General features: G+C 42.9%; 1 protein-coding gene and 1 long non-coding RNA gene across 2 annotated transcripts in view; both read right to left on the minus strand.

Annotated features, from left to right (window-relative positions):
* Positions 1–2,177: 2,177 nt before the first annotated feature.
* LOC141207928 (uncharacterized) lies at positions 2,178–6,779 on the minus strand. The gene is made up of 2 exons (XM_073664498.1): positions 6,668–6,779; positions 2,178–4,411 (listed from the first exon to the last, which is right to left on the minus strand). The coding sequence occupies exon 2, from the start codon at positions 4,260–4,262 to the stop codon at positions 3,474–3,476; it is 789 nt and encodes a 262-aa protein (XP_073520599.1). The 5' UTR covers positions 4,263–4,411; positions 6,668–6,779; the 3' UTR covers positions 2,178–3,473.
* A 204-nt stretch (positions 6,780–6,983) lies between these two features.
* LOC141207933 (uncharacterized) overlaps positions 6,984–17,709 on the minus strand; it is a 133,848-nt gene continuing 123,122 nt past the window's right edge. The window contains exon 3 of the long non-coding RNA XR_012278209.1: positions 6,984–7,054. This is a non-coding gene — a long non-coding RNA (uncharacterized lncRNA). The remainder of the gene's footprint in view (positions 7,055–17,709) is intronic.

A 17,709-nucleotide genomic window follows, 5' to 3' on the forward strand; every position in this document is an offset into this window, starting at 1 on the left:
GAGCACTTGCACTCAAGACTAATGACAACTAATTCAATATGATGACCTAATGTTTTCAAATTTTGTGTCGTACCTCTGGGTTCAAAATGTTCACTATACCCCTTAATAAAATCCATGAGGGGTGTAGTTTCCAAAATGGGGTCACTTTTGGGGGGTTTCCACTGTTTAGGCGCATCAGTGGCTCCCCAAACACGACATGGCGCCCGCTCTTGATTTCTGCCAATTTTGCGTTCAAAAAGTCACAGTGCTCCTTCCATACTGAACCCTGCCGAGTGCACAAACAGTGTATTTTCCCCACATATGGAGTATCGGCATACTCAGGAGAAATTGCACAACAGTGTTTGGGGTCCATTTTCTCCTCTTACCCTTGTAAAAATAAAAAAATTGGGGCTAAAAGATCATTTTTGTGGAAAAAGTTAGATTTTTTTTATTTTCATGGCTTTATGTTATAAACTTCTGTGAAGCACCTGGGGGTTCAGGGTGCTCACCACACATCTAGAGAAGTTCCCTGAGGTGTCTAGTTTCAGTTGTTTAGGCACATCAGGGACTCCCAGAACACGACATGGCGTCTGCTAATTATTCAACCAAATATTACATTCAAAAAGTCAAATGGCGCTCCTTTGCTACCGAACCCTGCTGTGTGCCCAAACAGTGTTTTTTCCCCACATATGGGGTATCTGCGTGCTCAGGAGAAATTGCACAACAAACTTTGGGGTCCATTTTTTCCAGTTACCATAGCGAAAATAAAAAAAAATTGAGGTCTAAAGTAACATTTTTGTGAAAAAAAAGTTATATGTTCATATTTCTTCCACATTCCAAAAACTCCTGCGAGGCACCTGAAGGGTTAATAAACTTCTTGAATGTGGTTTCGAGCACCTTCAGGGGTGCAGTTTTTAGAATGGTGGCACTTTTGGCTATTTTCTGTCATAAAAGCCCCTTAAAGTCGCTTCAAATATGATGTGGTCCCTAAAAAAATGGTTTGTAAATTTTGTTGGAAAAATGAGAAATTATAACTTCCTAACAAAAAAAAAGTAGACAGTATAAAGTAGACATGTGGGAAATGTTATTTATTAACTATTTTGTTTGACATATCTCTCTCTGATTTAAGGCCATGATAATTCAAATTTTGAAAATTGCAAAAATTTTCACCAAATTTCCATTTTTTTCCACAAATAAAGCAAGTCATATCGAAGAAATTTTACCACTATCATGAAGTACAATATGTCACGAAAAAACAAATCTCAGAATCAGGGGGATCCGTTGAAGCGTTCCAGAGTTATTATCTCATAAAGTGACAGTGGTCAGAATTGTAAAAATTGGCCTGGTCATTAATGTGCAAACCGCCCTCGGGGGAAAAGGGGTTAAACAATGCAAGTGAAAATAAGGACTATAATGACTTTGTAAGTGAAGCTTTGGGTTTTGTTTTATCCCATAACACGTTTAAATTTCTGGACAAGTGGTTCCTTCAGCAGGCTGGAACTGCAATGGGTACCCCTGTGGCATGTGTTTTTGCCAATTATTCTTGGCTTTTTATGAAGATAAATATGTCACCACTACCTCAAACCCATATATTAGACCAGTGTTTCCCAAACCCCATCCTCACGGCCCCCCACAGGTCATGTTTTCAGGATCTCCTTAGTATTACACAGGTGAGAGAATTCCTGATGTCTTGATGATACTTCAATCACCTGTGTAATACTAAGGAGATCCTGAAAACATGACCTGTGGGGGGCCGTGAGGATGGGGTGTGGGAAACACTGTATTAGACACATCCGTGCGTATCTCCAGTATGTAGATGATGTATTTATTGGATGGGCGGGCACTAATGCATAGGTTTTTTTTCTTTTGTTCCTTATCTGAATTAAATTAATGTTCAAAATATGAAATTTACTGCAAATTGTGGGGGAACTCATTAGAATATTTCAATATCAAAATAAACATACAGGAAGGAAAAACAGAAATGTAGAAAAAAAACACTGCAACAAATTTGCTGTTACATTATAACAGTGCACATCCACAGCACACAAAGAGATGGCTCCTTACAGTCAATTCCTGAGATTAAGAAAGATCAATAACATTGATGACACATTTTCCAGACAAGCAAATGAACTCAAAAATAATTTTCTTAGTTGAGGATATCCATTACCCCTACTAAATGAACAGACAGAGTCTGTAAAAAAACTCAAAAAGATTTATTAAAACAGAAAGATAAGAAAAAGCAGAGTACCGTAGAGAGGTTAACTTTAACTGTCAAACACAAAGCAATGGATAAGGTGATCCATACAGCTATAAGACAAAACGGACACCTGATCGAAAGTGACAAAGAGCTAAACGAGAAAGCCAATACTAAACCCCTATCTTCATGTAGAAGTAGTAAATTGGGAGATTTAATAGTCAGAAACAGAACTGAACACAATACAGGTAACTGGCTAGAGACACTTCAGATGCGGCAGCTGCTCGTTCTACCACCTGCAGATCACAGATAAAAGGTTCCGCTTAGGACCATTGACCTCACATGTGAAGGACTTTGTGTCATGTAGAACTAAGCATGTGGTATATGTCCTCTCCCCATGTAAATTCTATAACAAAGGTAAAACTATATGACCTTTTTCCGATTTAGAGAACATTATCGCTCTATAATCACTGGAAAGGGAGCTTCTCCACTTAGAAGACACATGCATGATTATCATAATGCTGATCCGAAGTGTTTTGCAGGAATAGAACAGGTCAAGGTCCCTCCACAATTTGGAAATCTTCATGTGTTATTATTAAAACAAGAAGCAAGGTGGATTCTTAATTCTGCAGCCCAGGGTAAGGTAATAGGACCCCTAACACATCCCCCCGCCTAGGTTGGTCAGGTATCATGTTCTGATGACCACTTCCATTAAAATTGTTGCCTTTTTCCCGAAAAAATACCAGCAGAACTTAAATATGTGGTGTACTTTAGGACTAAGGCTTAATAGTGATTGCAATTTTACAGTTAGAGTCACTGGGTTACCGCAACAGAGAGGGGCCAGAAGACTGCGGTGTTTGGTTTCATGTACTTGTGCACTGGTTAAAAGTACTTCACCATCATATTCAAAAGTGCAGGTTTTTTCCTTGCTAGCAGTGGTAGGGTTAATCTGTTCAGTTGAAGCACCCAGAGCTTTCCTACCTGGATTGTCTCAGCTGTTCAGTGTTGGCCACTGCTATATAAGCTCACCGCTGACACTTAGGTAATGCCAGTGTTAGTTCTTACTGCCTGGTTCTGGAGTTGGCAGTATTAGTGGACAACTCCTTTAAGAAGATACAATGTTCAGTTAAAAAAAATTCCAACATTCTGAACATGAAAAAGGCTTCTCCACTGTGTAACTTCTCTGATGTTTATTAAAAGTTGATTCCGTGTAAAACATTTCCCATGAAAAAGGCTTCTCCACTGTGTGGGTTGTCTGGTGACTAAGAAGGCATGTTTTCTTCACAAAACATTTTCCACATTATGAACATGAAAATGGCTTCTCCCCTGTGTGAATTCTCTGGTGTCTATTAAGATGCGCTTTCAGTTTAAAACATTTTCCACATTCCAAACATGAAAATGGTTTCTCCCCTGTGTGACTTTTCTGGTGCGTAACAAGATTTGATTTATGGTTAAAACGTTTCCCACATTCTGAACATGAAAAAGGCTTCTCCCCTGTGTGAATTAATTGGTGACTTAAAAGATTTGATTTGCTCACAAAACTTTTTCCACATTCTAAACAGGAAAATGGTTTCTCCCCTGTGTGAGTTCTCTGGTGTGTAATAAGACTTGATTTATGGTTAAAATATTTCCCACATTCTGAACAGGAAAAAGGCTTCTCCCCTGTGTGGGTTCTCTGGTGGTAATTAAGCTGTGCTGTCTGGTTAAAACATTTCCCACATTCTGAACAGGAAAAAGGCTTCACCCCTGTGTGAATTCTCTGGTGTGTAACAAGACTTGATTTACGGTTAAAATATTTCCCACATTCTGAACAGGAAAAAGGCTTCTCTCCTTTGTGAATTCTCTGGTGCTTAACAAAATCTGATTTCTGGTTAAAACATCTCCCACACTTGGAACATGCAAATCTATTCTCTGTCGTGTGAATTTTTTGATGTTTAAGAATAGACTTTTTGAGAGGAAAACTATTTCCATATTCTGAATGTGAAAATGGCTTCTTTGCTTTAGGAGCAGTTTGTTGTTTAATGCTTATTTTGTGACTTTGATTTTCCTTAGTAGTCGGTAATGAATCAGAAGACAGGACCTGTTTCATAGGATCAGATGACAGATCTTTGCTGTGAAGGGATGATGGTTTATCTGTAGTAATAGCATTCACTTCAATTGTATCCTGTGGGATCTCAAGATTATCTGATTTAAAAGTTGAAGATGTCAGCTGTCCCTCTGATCTGCCGGTACAGTCATCTGGCAAGAATAAAACCAATTATTATTTTAGAATAAAATTTCCTTGAATTGTATATTTTTGAACATTTCTACTTAAACTGTCTGCAAAAATGGCAAGTTATTTAAAATATTGAATTATTCATCAAGACAATGACAGATCACAGTCTAATAGAAAATCTCATAGGATGAACCAGTGGAGCGTGGTGTTCAACTGTTTGTTCATTCTGCTTCCCAAATATGGAATAAAAAGCCATCAAACAATGTTATGTAGGCGAAAATAATACCAATAAAAACTTCTACTCATCTCACAAAAAAGTTCCATCATCTGTCAATGGAAAAACAAAGGTTTCTACACCATTAGTGGCTCATAGGCTCTTGATAAGCAACATGGCTTCCATAAACCAATCCAGCAATATCCACTCTCCCAAATTGAAATCTCCCCCTCACTTCTGAGCCTTGCAGTGTGCCCAAACCGCATTTATCATCCATGTATTCGGCATTACTATAGTGAGAGGAACCCACTTCATTTATGGTGTGTATGTCTCCTCGAGCACAATCTGGGCACAATGTGTTGGGTAATGAAATTATATATTTGCAATTTTCTTTCTCCAACATCCACTGCATGCTAATTTCCAGAAAGTGTCTGTGGAATCAAAATAGTCACTACTCCTATAGATTAATTCACTGAGAGTTATAATTTCCAAAATGGAGTCACTTATGTGGATTTCTACTGCTCTGGTTTTCTGCAATTTTGTTATTTTAGGGCTTCTGCAAAAGGTGTGTCCCATTTTCTCTGGGATCTGCTCCTGTGACATCTGCCTCGGTCACCAGGCGCCGCATTATTCATTCTGCAGGCGGCGCGGGTAATAGAGGAGACATCAGAACCAGAAGCTCTGGGTGATGCAGGTTCTGTCCAGCCCTTGGCTCCCTGCTTGTGTATTTGTTTCCTGTGACCCCGGCCCGTTTACTGACTACTCTTGTGTCTTCTGATTTAGTATTTTCTCTGCTCTCCTGGTTCTGACCCGGCTACCTGACTATTCTTCTTCCTGTCTCACATCAAAGAACAGTAGGTAACACCGTGGCCCAAGCCTAGGGGTGCAAGTCCAGATCCATGTAGAGGGGTAAAAGGGTGATGGGCAAGGCAATCCCTATTTTGGACACTAACTAGTGCAGTCAAAAATTGTGAGTATAGACAATGACACATCTATTGAAATGATCAAACTCAACAGTCTTCATCAGCAAATAGTAACTAGTGGTGAAACCTCTCGGGGGTAATTAGAGCATGGGGCTCGGTGGGTCTTAGCAATCTAACGTATCGTAAGGGCATTTGGAAGATGAAATGGAGACCTTTTTCTTTTTTAAAGACTACCAGGGAGTTACAAACGCACATAAGTGAGGCAGATCCCACCACAATCAAACCATCACACAGAATTAACCTGTAAAAAAAGATATGGAATAAAAAAATGTTACGTCCCCAACAAAATCTTTTGTATGGGGGAAAGAACGCCAACACTAAACCGGAGTTGCACTCATTTATGGTGGACCATTGGAGCTGCTATGAGTCCTGACCAGAAGAGTAGAGAAAGCATTAGCGCCCCCATTTCAGGAGAGATTGTGCAGTAATCTGAATTCCTTTAGGATTGAAAACATAATGGATTTTATGACGTGGAGTGAATCCATGAAACCAGGGCTCGAGCCATGCCAACACATCTCCTGCAGGCGTGAATAAATGTATATTACAGCCATCAGCCACGCACAGCTTAGAGATATATCATGGCACAGGTGTAATGTTTTCTGTATAGTTTATCACAATCCTGTTTGAAGTTAGTTGGTTTGAAAAGAAATTGAAAAGTCAGAATAAAGGGAAACTCTGTTGTTATTGTACAGAAATGCACACTTGGCCCTCACTGCACATTTAATGTTGTCGATCGTAAAAGTGAAGTTTGGCGAGAAAGACTGGACCTGGTCTTGTAGGGACCATATGAGGACATTCAGCAGCACAGAAGGGAGAGAAGGTAGATTCATCCAATAAGATATCAGGGATCTAGGAAGCCAACAGGGGGTAGGTGGATCCTGCAGGTTGTAAGTTCTATAGAAAAGGGCTTTCAATGCCCAAAATCATTTGAACAGTTTTAGATGGAGGAGAATGTTTTGGTCTAGAGGCAAAATGGTGATCACACGATTGTGATACGGCCGGACTACACCACCGATAAAGCAGCCACAGCCGGTGACTGAGAAGAATCTGTGACTTTTCTGCATTTAGTGGTTACTACTCACCTGGGCGCTTATCTGTAGGTATTTCATCTTTACACCGCTCATCACCCCTCCCATATGTCTCTGTAGCATTAATATGGGTCAAATCTTCACCCTGAAACAAATATTGTAAAAGTCACAGACAGATGGAGAAGTCCCATCTATGATCAGCTCTAATCCTGCCATCTCCACCGTTCTCAATACACAAGTATAAAACATATAATACTGGTGGATAAAACAAGACTGAGCACAAGACCTTCACAGCCGTCTACACATCATAGGGGAGATCTCATGACACCTTCTCTCCATCTACCTGATGATCCTGAGGAACATTGGGGTCTGCTTGTTTACAGTCCTGTGGAAGAAGAGGACGGGGACATCTCTCTGGTGTTGTCCTCTTACTGGATAGATCTGGAGGAAACACATACAGGAACTGAATTCACTCTTTACATACAGATAATTATAGGCCGTGTGTATTTAGTCCTGTCTATTACCTGGTGATGTGAGGGGCTGGGGAACCTCCATCATGAGGAGATCTTGTACAGATCTTTGTGTCCTTCTAAATACTCCCACTCCTCCATGGAGAAATAGACAGCGACATCCTGACATCTTATATGAACCTGACACATACAATGATACCGTCATCCCCCCGATCCCTTCATAGCATTACTGTATAATGTCCCAGCATTCCCAGCAGTGTCACCTCTCCAGTCAGCAGCTCAATCATCTTGTAGGCGAGTTCTAGGATCTTTTGGTCATTGATGTCCTCATGTATAAGGGGGTGAGATGGAGGTCCTGTGATTGGGCTCAGGGGTCTTCCCCATCCCTCAGACACAGGGTCCTGGCAGTGCTCACTAGAGATCTTCTTCACTACTGTGTAATCCTGATTATGGAGAGACACATTAATAAATCTCCCTCCAAACATTTCCAGAGTCCTCACCTCTCCAGTTCTGTCCATCTGTTATTCCCATAGATAAGAATGATGTAATGTGACATCATCAGAATCTCTCACCTCTCCAGTAAGCCGGAAGAGGATCTCTAGGGTGAGGTGTAATATCCTCTCCACCATCTTGTCTCTGTCCATATCCATCTTTGATGGGTCCATAAGGAAAATTCTCTTATATAGAAGATCTTCACTGAGAGGATCTGATATTACAGGGACCTGAATGAGAAGATGATGAGCCGATATAACATCATAAAAATCCTGTGTAATAATACAATTACTGGAGACAATAAGGGGAAACATATGAGGAGATTTATTATTTTACAGTATTTAGTTTTCTTCTTTACATCTAGTAATAAAACCTATATATTTTAGGCCACAGACAACAAGCGGTTTCTTCCTCGTCTCGGCAGCTGAATACGTTTTTCATAGACTCATCTTCCATAACACTAATTCTCGTCTCATTTACCGACACTGGAATCGGCATTAGTAATACTGCAGGAGATATTCATTACACGTGACATGAGAAATAACTACTTCATGAGGAGGACGACATCTTCATCGTCTACTACGGCTCTAGAAACATATTTATCCACAGTGCTTCACTGACTACATCTCCACCGGTCGTCTATATGAATGTTTCCCACCTTCCCTGGACTGTAATCTTCTATCACGTTAAATCTCATGTCTCATTCACACACAGAAGTTTGAGGCTTTTATATATAATTTCACAAGCCCCTACATATAATAAACTTAAGTGCCTTTCATGTGGCACTAAAGGATGTTTACCCTAATAAATAAATGAAAACAAAAAACACGTGGGGTCCCCCACTATTTTTCATAACCAGACAAGGTGAAGCAGACAGCTGCGGGCTGATATCAGGCTCAGAACGATCCTGGTTATTGACCCTTTCCAGCCTGAAAATACGCGCTTTGCCCACCTCTTCTCTATTGCCCTGGTGCGGTGGCAATTGGGGTAATAATAGTTGAGGTTGATGACAGCTGTGAATTGTCAAAAAACACATTTGGCATCAAGCCCTGGGGTTAGTAATGGAGAAAAAAATACCCATACAGAAAAAAAAAATGTATTTGAAGAAAGACTCCCCGACACTCTTCCTGGTTCACCAATTTATTTTTGAAAAAAAAACAAAAAAACAATGCAGGTCCGACATAGTCCATGGCGTTCCCACGCTGATCCCTGAATCCAACATCCAAAGGCTATGGAGCCTTGTTCAGAGGACGACGCTCCATAGTCCGTAGCAGCAGCCACTCTGAGGCCCACTGCGTTCCACAAGACCTGGCGGCTCTGATGAGCAGTGACCTCAGTAACTACACCGCTCTTCAGAGTCACCGAGTCCTCTGTATAATGGCCCCATGTAGTGCCCCACAGTCTAATGGCCTCATACAGTGCCCCACAGTTTAATGGCCCCCTGATACAGTGCCCCACGGTCTAATGGCCCCCCGATACAGTGTCCCACACTATAATATGACCCACAGTCTAATGGCCCCCCGATACAGTGCCCCACAGTCTAATGGCCCCCCGATACAGTGCCCCACACTATAATGTGCCCCACAGTATCATGACCCCATACAGTGCCCCAGTGTCTAATGGCCCCCCATACAGTGCCCCAGTGTCTAATGGCCCCCCATACAGTGCCCCAGTGTCTAATGGCCCCCCATACAGAGCCCCACTGTCTAATGGCCCCCCATACAGTGCCCCACTGTCTAATGGCCCCCCATACAGTGCCCCACTGTCTAATGGCCCCCCATACAGTGCCCCACAGTCTAATGGCCCCATATAGTGCGCCACAGTATAATGCCCCCCATATAGTGCAGCAACCCAGCATAATGGTCCCATATAGTGCACCACAGTATAATGGCCACATACAGTACCCACAGTATAATGGTCCCATATAGTGCATCCTGGTATATGGCCCGTGACATTACAAATATATGGGGGCACACAGGTGACAATAATATATGGGGGCACACAGGCAACATTATTAATATATGGGGGCACACAGGCTACATTACTAATATATGGGGGCACACAGGGGACATTACTAATATATGGGGGCACACAGGCGACATTACTAATATATGGGGGCACACAGGGGGCAGTAATACTATTTCGGGCACATAGAAGGAGTTCTGGCCGCTGCAGGTGAATAGGGGAATATTATCTTGTGGGGTCACAGGGGGAGAAGGGAGAATTATTACAGTGGCCGGTACAGAGGGTAGGACATTACTGTCTGGAGGCAAAGAGGAAACAGCAATCACTGGACAGACACAGATAGGAATCGCAGGTGTGAATAATGACTATAGTGAGAGCGATAATAATGTGTACAGCGCTGTGGAGTATGGCGGCGATATAGAAGGAAGAGGAATAATCCACAGAGAATAGCGCAGAGTCTGCACAGACCTGCACCTGCTGAGCCTCACACCGGGACAGAAGGAGCCACCTGGGAAACAGGCAGGATAGACAGTAAAGCCAAGTCGGCTAAGGGACCTCTGCTGACGTCATACCCATGTGAGCATGCAATCTGATGATGTCACCAGAAGGGGCGGGGCCTCATGCTCCATTGTAGGAGGATTTTGTAGGTTTGGATCTGCCTGGGAAAGGAGGGGATCCTTTTATTTGCATGGGGCTGCGTGCTGGGGGTCTGTGTGGGGAAGGAGGAGGCGCTGTTACTTGCTTGGTGCTCGGGGTCCCGTGTCTTCCCCCTCCCCCTTTGCCGTGTCTCCCCCCCTTCTTTGCCATGTTTCCACCCCTTCTTAGCTGTGTCTCCCCCCCCTTCTTTGCTGTGTCTCCCCCCCTTCTCTGCCATGTCTGCCCCCCTTCTTTGCCGAGTCTTCGCCCCCTTCTTTGCCGTGTCTCCCCCCCTTCTTTGCCGTGTCTTCCTCCCCTTCTTTGCTGTGTCTCTCCCCCCTTCTTTGCCGTGTCTCCCCCCTTCTTTGCTGTGTCTTCCCCCCTCTTCTTTGCTGTGTTTTCCCCCCTCTTCTTTGCCGTGTCCCCCCCCTTCTTTGCCGTGTCTCCCCCCCTTCTTTGCCGTGTCCCCCCCTCTCTTTCTGTACTCTCTTGATGCTTCTCTATTGATTTTTTCTGCGCCATCCTAGGAGGCGTTATCTGTGTTATGGGGCCCACTCACGTTCCCTTACTTCTGACCGGTTGCTTTTTTTTTCTAGGCTCTGATCAACCTCCACTGGCTTCTGCTACAGGGGTGCAGGTAGTTTCCAGGTAGTCTCTCAAAATAAGGCTTTTATCGCAACTACAGGGTGGGCCATTTATATGGATACACCTAAATTAAATGGGAATGGTTGGTTATATCAACTTCCTGTTGTGTTGGATTGTCAATGCAACCCTCTTCTCCCACTCTTGACACACTGATAGCAACACTGCAGAAGAAATGCTAGCACAGGCTTCCAGTATCTGTTGTTTCAGATGCTGTACATCTTGTATCTTGATGGCATTGTGTGGTATATGGGGTACAAAGATAGTGGGACCATTCTTCATCAATGTAAACCTCAATGCCACTGGATATCTGAAATTGCTACATGATGATGTGGTGCCCTCTTTATGCACTGAAGATGGCACGTTCCCTGAGTTTTTCCAACAAGATGGTGCCACCACATTATGGGTGTCAGGTCCGAGCATTCCTAGATTAACAGTTTCCTAGAAAGTAGATTGGTCATCGTGGGCCAGTTGAATGGCCACCAAGGTCTCCTGATCTGACCCCCTTAGACTTATCTTTGGGGTCATCTGAGGGCAATTGTCTATGCTGTGAGGATACGATATGCAACGGATACTGGAAGCCTGTGCTAGCATTTCTTCTGCGGTGTTGCTATCAGTGTGTCAAGAGTGGGAGAAGAGGGTTGCATTGACAATCCAACACAATGGGCAGCACTTTGAACACATTTTATAAGTGGTCATAAACTTGTAAAAAAAATTAAGGAAAGCCAAGCACACCATTGTTGTTCTTATGAAATTCTCAATAAGTTTTATGTGTCACATGACCCTCTTCCCATTAAAAAAAATAAAGTTGGATCCAAAATGGCCTACTTCAAAATGGCCACCATGGTCACCACCCATCTGGAAAAGTTTTCCCCCTCCCATATACTAATGTGCCACAAACAGGAAGTTGATATCACCAACCATTCCTATTTAATTTAGGTGTATCCATATAAATGGCCCACCCTGTAGATTGCAAATTTTGTTCTGCCTATAGGGTGCCATGATACTCCAACCTACCCCACCCAGCTTGGGGTCAGTGGGTGATGGGGTTTTGAGAGTGGGATTTATCTCCCCTCAAGCAGTTTTCACAGTGTTTATTTTCCTGGGCTCCTGCCGGTGTTGGCATTGCTGCAGGCTCCCTTGCAGTCTCTTGTCTCCTATCCTTGCACTATTCCTTTCCTCTGCAAACATCCAGACAGAAGACCCAGGTGCCTTCTGTCACCATTGCCATTTGGGGACACCGTGTGGTTTCACAGCTCCAGAATCTTTTCTGGTTAGCAATATGCGTCCTCCTGGGCCTATTTTCAGTTTTTCCAGGCACCCCGTCATCTTGCAGAGAGCCCCACAGGCAGCCTCCTGTGGTAATTTCAGCTTGGGGGGGGGGGGGACGTCTCTCCTTCAGGGAGATCTGGATGGCTCATATGGACACCACCGCCCTGATCCTGGTATATCTCGGGGTTACAAGATGGAATGCCCTCTAGTGGCCGGGTGTATACTCACGCTCTTGTGTCGGCTAATATATCAAACCAGAAAGGAATTTTATGGTAAATACAGAAATCACATTTTTCAACAATTTTTACAACTAAAGTGCTGTGGACTCAGGCACAAAAGGTTTTTGTTTTCATTGGCCCTAATGTACAACTTGGCTTTATTCTACGTATTGTTTTGTAAAGTTCATTGTTCTACATTTGTTTGTATAAATATATTTATATCTGTCTCCTTTTTGTTAGAATTATTTATACAAGTGTTTTAATAAAACAGTTTGAAAACGTCCGCGGGCAAAACATGGGGGGCGAAATGTGCGGGGGCGAATATTCCTAGGGGCGAAATGTGCGAGGGCGAAATGTACCTGGGGTGAACAGATGGGGCGAACTGCTGGGGGCAAAACTTCCTATAACCGACTTAAATATGAGTGCCTGAGGAAAGGGTCTGAATACTTATAATAATGTGATATTTCAGTTTTCCTTTTTTAATATATTTGCAAAAATTTCTACATTTCTGTTTTCTTTCAGTCAAGATGGGGTGCAGAGTGGACTTTTATGAGAAAAAAATTAACTTTTTAGAATTTACCAACTGGCTGCAATGAAACAAAGAGTGAAAAATTTAAAGGGGTCTGAATACTTTCCGTACCCACTGTAAATACGATTCAGCAGAGGCAGGGGAACACCATCGAAGGTCTGGAAGAGTTTTCTCAGACCCACTCATCTCACAGGCCTTGATGCGCGGGGTACTCTCACAATGAGGGATAATTTTTCGAAGATGCTGAAGGAGTAACTTGACAACCGTACCAACGTCCTCCGTTATTCCTCTGTGCCTTATAATTATTATCCAAGCTGGACACGTGGTATGAACTGGCTCTCTACGCCTTGGAGGTCCTGGCCTGCCCTGCCGCTAGCGTTTTTGTCACGCTTCCTAATAATGGGAACATTTTTTTTTACTGAGGCCCTCCTCTATGACTCTTCAAATGGGTATTGGGATGCGTTCAAATTTTTTTTCAGCTCTTGCAGTCACTGCATAGGCAATAACAGTATAGGAAACACACTTCCTAATAATAGGAACATTTTTTTTTTTACTGAGGCCCTCCTCTATGTGTCTCTAAATTGGTATTGGGTTTTTTCCAAAATTTATGCAGCCGTTGCAGTCACTGCATACGCAATAACTTTAGAGCAGAACCGCTCCTTTGTAATGGGAACATTTTGTTACTGAGGTCTTCCTCTATGTCTTTTCAAAGGGGTATTGGAGTGTGTCTTAATTTTTGGCAGCCCTTGAAGTCACTGCATTTGCTATAACAGTATAGGAGAACCGCTCCTTAATAATGGGAACAACAAAGCATAGGCAGATGCTGGCCCTCTAACATTAGTGAGGGCTGACTGCTGGCCCTTTAACAATAGTAAGGGCCGCCTGATGGCCCTATAAAAAATAGGCTTTGTGACTTTCAGAATCCCTCCTTCATAAATGAAACAGGATGTGTCTGATCATGTGTCACAAACCACAAGGCCAGATAAGGTAGTAAAATGTTAAAATGACTGAAGATATTCAAGGTAATCCCATGTCAATCACTGTGCACTGTTGGCAGGATTACAGAGATCTCCATGTACAGTGAAATTTGACACTGCAGCTTGCAAAGGAGGGGGCCGACAAGCGTGAGAAATCCCCCAGCAACTGCAGGAGGCGGGCCCTTCCCCCCACGCCATGTGATTCTTTGTTCAAGAAACATAAATCAACAGCGAATTATGGGAAGACGATACATCCGAGTGATACACAAAATGGATTTTTGGAAACCTAAAAGAATGGAGAATCTCACCATTACTTTCTTCACCGCCCAGCAAGCAAGGAAAGGGAGATATGCAGCACAGCCTTTCAGAAGCCCCTAGGACCACTTTGTTTGGTCTCCACGAGTAGCAGAAGCGATTCCTTAAGACCATCCAGTAAAGAGGTTTTGGGAGCCTCTTCGCTAAGAGCAACCAGGGGAGGAGATTTGGGCGTAGCCACAAAGCCGGATTGGGAGTCAGCCAGAGGGGTTAAGTACTCCAGGAACCCTGACATGACATGTGGGAAAAGTCCATCCACTAAGCGAGGGCACACAGCCTTCCATGTGGCAGCCCTCCCACACAAGCCAGGCCATTCCATCTAAACTGGTAATTGACTCAAGTTCTGCTTATACTTGTTGTACCATACTTTTGTACTTGGGCTGTTCTTTTATCTCGATCCACGAACCTTACGTCTGTTGTTCGGTCCAATGAACATGCTACCGGGCTGGTTTCTAGACAGATATAAGTCCGTTACAGAATATCAAATAGAAACTTGTGGCAGCTCTACCAGGCCGACAAGGCTCTACTTCACTGGAGTAGTGAAAGAGCCTCTCAGGGGCTTGAGCGAGTGTGGTGCCATGTCAGTGGCTGAGTGGAACACCTTTTCTCACTCCCTGGTGCCTCTCTGTACCCATGTGTACAGGGGGTGACTGTATAGAACTGTACCAATCTGACCTTAAGCATCCTTGAGGGGGGTGCAGAACGTCATGTAGGTGCAACGGGTAGATCCGTATGACGTGCTCCATCTGGCGTAGTGTGACATCAGGCGGGTGGCGGATCCATTATAAGTGGTGGCAACAGCGAGATTCTGTGGGGTCTCCCTGCTGACGTTTCTTCACAATAACATTTACCAGTAAATGTATTTTTCACAGTTGAAAGCAATGCAAAAGTGCAAAAACGCTACGTGTGAACATAGCCAAAGGAGTGGAAGAGCATTTTTGTTTTTGGTTATTTATTTTACCTTATATACAAGTCATTACCCTTGAAAAGATGTTCTTTAACATTTTTCCCAAGAAAATCCATTTTGGCTTCGTTTTTGTATGTTTTATTGTGAGCCCGCAAAAGTGGCATTTAGGAGTCAGAGATGCTTCCAGGGTCTTCCCCATGCTATTCTCATGTCATTTCAGCACTTTTTAGGCCCTCTGCAGACCTCCAGGAAGGGGGGAGGGGCGCCGGAAAAATGCTCAAGTTTCCCATAGACTTACATTGAGCTCGTTACTCGGACCGAAAGCTCGAGCATTCCAATTTGCTCGACCCGAGCATTTTAGTGCTCATTCATCACTAATCGGGACGTGTGAAAGAGGCCTAATTCTGTAACAGAGATAAAAATTCCCCATTTTTCCAAGCAGTGTGAGTCGGACATTCACTGATCAGCAAGTTATCACCTGTCTCTTGGATCGGTGATAACTTGTTTTCACTACACAAACTGTTTAAGGCCCATAAACACCCAATCCCTACAATCCTATGGTTGAAAGCTGTCTCATGACTATCATAAGGAGTGCTTAGCCAAATGTTCTTGTGCTCTCTATTAGAGAGCAGGTGTCGAGTTCCACTGGTGGCAGCTTATCTTCAGAGAGAACAAGAAGTTCAACTACTGGAATTCCAACGCGCCGGATCTTTCTCTCCCCTGACATCAATTATCAAGGAAGAGGCGGGAAGCCCCAATACCCGTCAGATTGTTGGCTGATTCTGCCAACTTTAGCTTTATGTGTATGGAAGCCTTAGTGTAATCTGTATAAGGACTGATTCAGACGTCCATGCATCTCGGTCTGACCTCAGAATGCAATGCATGGACTTGCCAAGGCTCTGCCACCCAGAGTGTGACAGCCTCATAGAAATACATGAAGCCTCATGCTTGGGTCAGGAGACCCAAGGCCAGTACATGCATTGCATTCCGAGATGTGTATGGATGTCTGAATGAGCCATGATAGACAGTACTGTGTGCACACAAATCATGAACCTCAGTGCAGAAACTCTGAACTAGTCATCTCTGTAGTGAGAACGCTACAATGGACATCCTTATTCTGTTCTGTGTGCCAGAAATCTTGAACCTCAGTGCAGCAACTCCAATCTAGTCATCTCTGTAGTGAGACAAATCTCAATAAAAAAAAAAACAAGTTGAGCCTATAGTAAGTAAATAATTTGTAATAGCACACTATTTATTTACATACAGCCCCTGGCAAAAATTATGGAATCACCGGGCTCGGAGTATGTTCATTCAGTTGTTTAATGTTGTTGAAAAAAAGCAGATCACAGATATGGCACAAAACTAAAGTCATTTTAAATGGCAACTTTAGGGCTTTAAGAAACACTAAAAGAAATCAAGATAAAAAATGTGGTACTCAGTAAGGGTAATTTTTTTCACAGCAAGCAGAGGGAAAAAATTATGGAATCACCCTGTAAATTTTCATTTCCAAAACTAACACCTACATCAAATTAGATCTGCTCATTAGTCTGCATCTAAAAAGGAGTGATCACACCTTGGAGAGCTGTTGCACCAAGTGGACTGACATGAATCATGGCTCCAACATGAGAGATGTCAATTGAAACAAATAAGAGGATTATCAAACTCTTAAAAGAAGGTAAATCATCACGCAATGTTGCAAAAGATGTTGGTTATTCACAGTCAGCTGTGTCTAAAATCTGGACCAAATACAAACAACATGGAAAGGTTGTTAAAGGCAAACATACTGGTAGACCAAGGAAGACATCAAAGCGTCAAGACCGGAAACTTAAAGCACTATGTCTCCAAAACAGGAAATGCACAACAAAACAAATGAGGAACGTGTGGGAGGAAACTGGAGTCAATGTCTGTGACCGAACTGTAAGAAACCGCCTAAAGGAAATAGGATTTACATAAAGAAAAGCTAAACAAAAGCCATCATTAACACCTAAACAGAAAAAAAACAAGGTTACAATGGGCTAAGGAAAAGCAATCGTGGACTGTGGATGACTGGATGAAAGTCATATTCAGTGATGAATCGCGAATCTGCATTGGGCAAGGTGATGATGCTGGAACTTTTGTTTGGTGCCGTTCCAATGAGATTTATAAAGATGACTGCATGAAGAGAACATGCAAATTTCCACAGTCATTGATGATATGGGGCTGCATGTCAGGTAAAGGCACTGGGGAGATGGTTGTCATTACATCTTCAATAAATGCCCAAGTTTACATTGATATTTTGGATAGTTTTCTTATCTCGTCAATTGAAAGGATGTTTGGGGATGATGACATCATTTTTCAAGATGACAATGCATCCTAGAGCAAATACTGTGAAAACATTCCTTGAAAGAAGACACATAAGGTCAATGTCATGGCCTGCAAATAGTCCGGATCTCAATCCAATTGAAAATCTTTGGTGGAAGTTGAAGAAAATGGTCCATGACAAGGCTCCAACCTGCAAAGCTGATCTGGCAACAGCAATCAGAGAAAGTTGGAGCCAGATTGATGAAGAGTACTGTTTGTCACTCATTAAGTCCATGCCTCAGAGACTGGAAGCTGTTATTAAAGCCAGAGGTGATGCAACAAAATACTAGTGATGTATTTGAGTATTCTTTTGTGTGTTTGTTTTTCATGATT

The sequence above is a fragment of the Phyllobates terribilis genome, unplaced genomic scaffold (assembly GCF_046119375.1).
Source record: "Phyllobates terribilis strain yellow unplaced genomic scaffold, ASM4611937v1 Scaffold_167__1_contigs__length_4167997, whole genome shotgun sequence".
In the NCBI taxonomy this organism is placed as follows: Eukaryota; Metazoa; Chordata; class Amphibia; order Anura; family Dendrobatidae; genus Phyllobates; species Phyllobates terribilis.

What these genes read in the sequence shown, in the direction of transcription:
- LOC141207928 (XM_073664498.1), bottom strand. Translation starts at nt 4,262, where the DNA reads ATGAAACAGGTCCTGTCTTCTGATTCATTACCGACTACTAAGGAAAAT.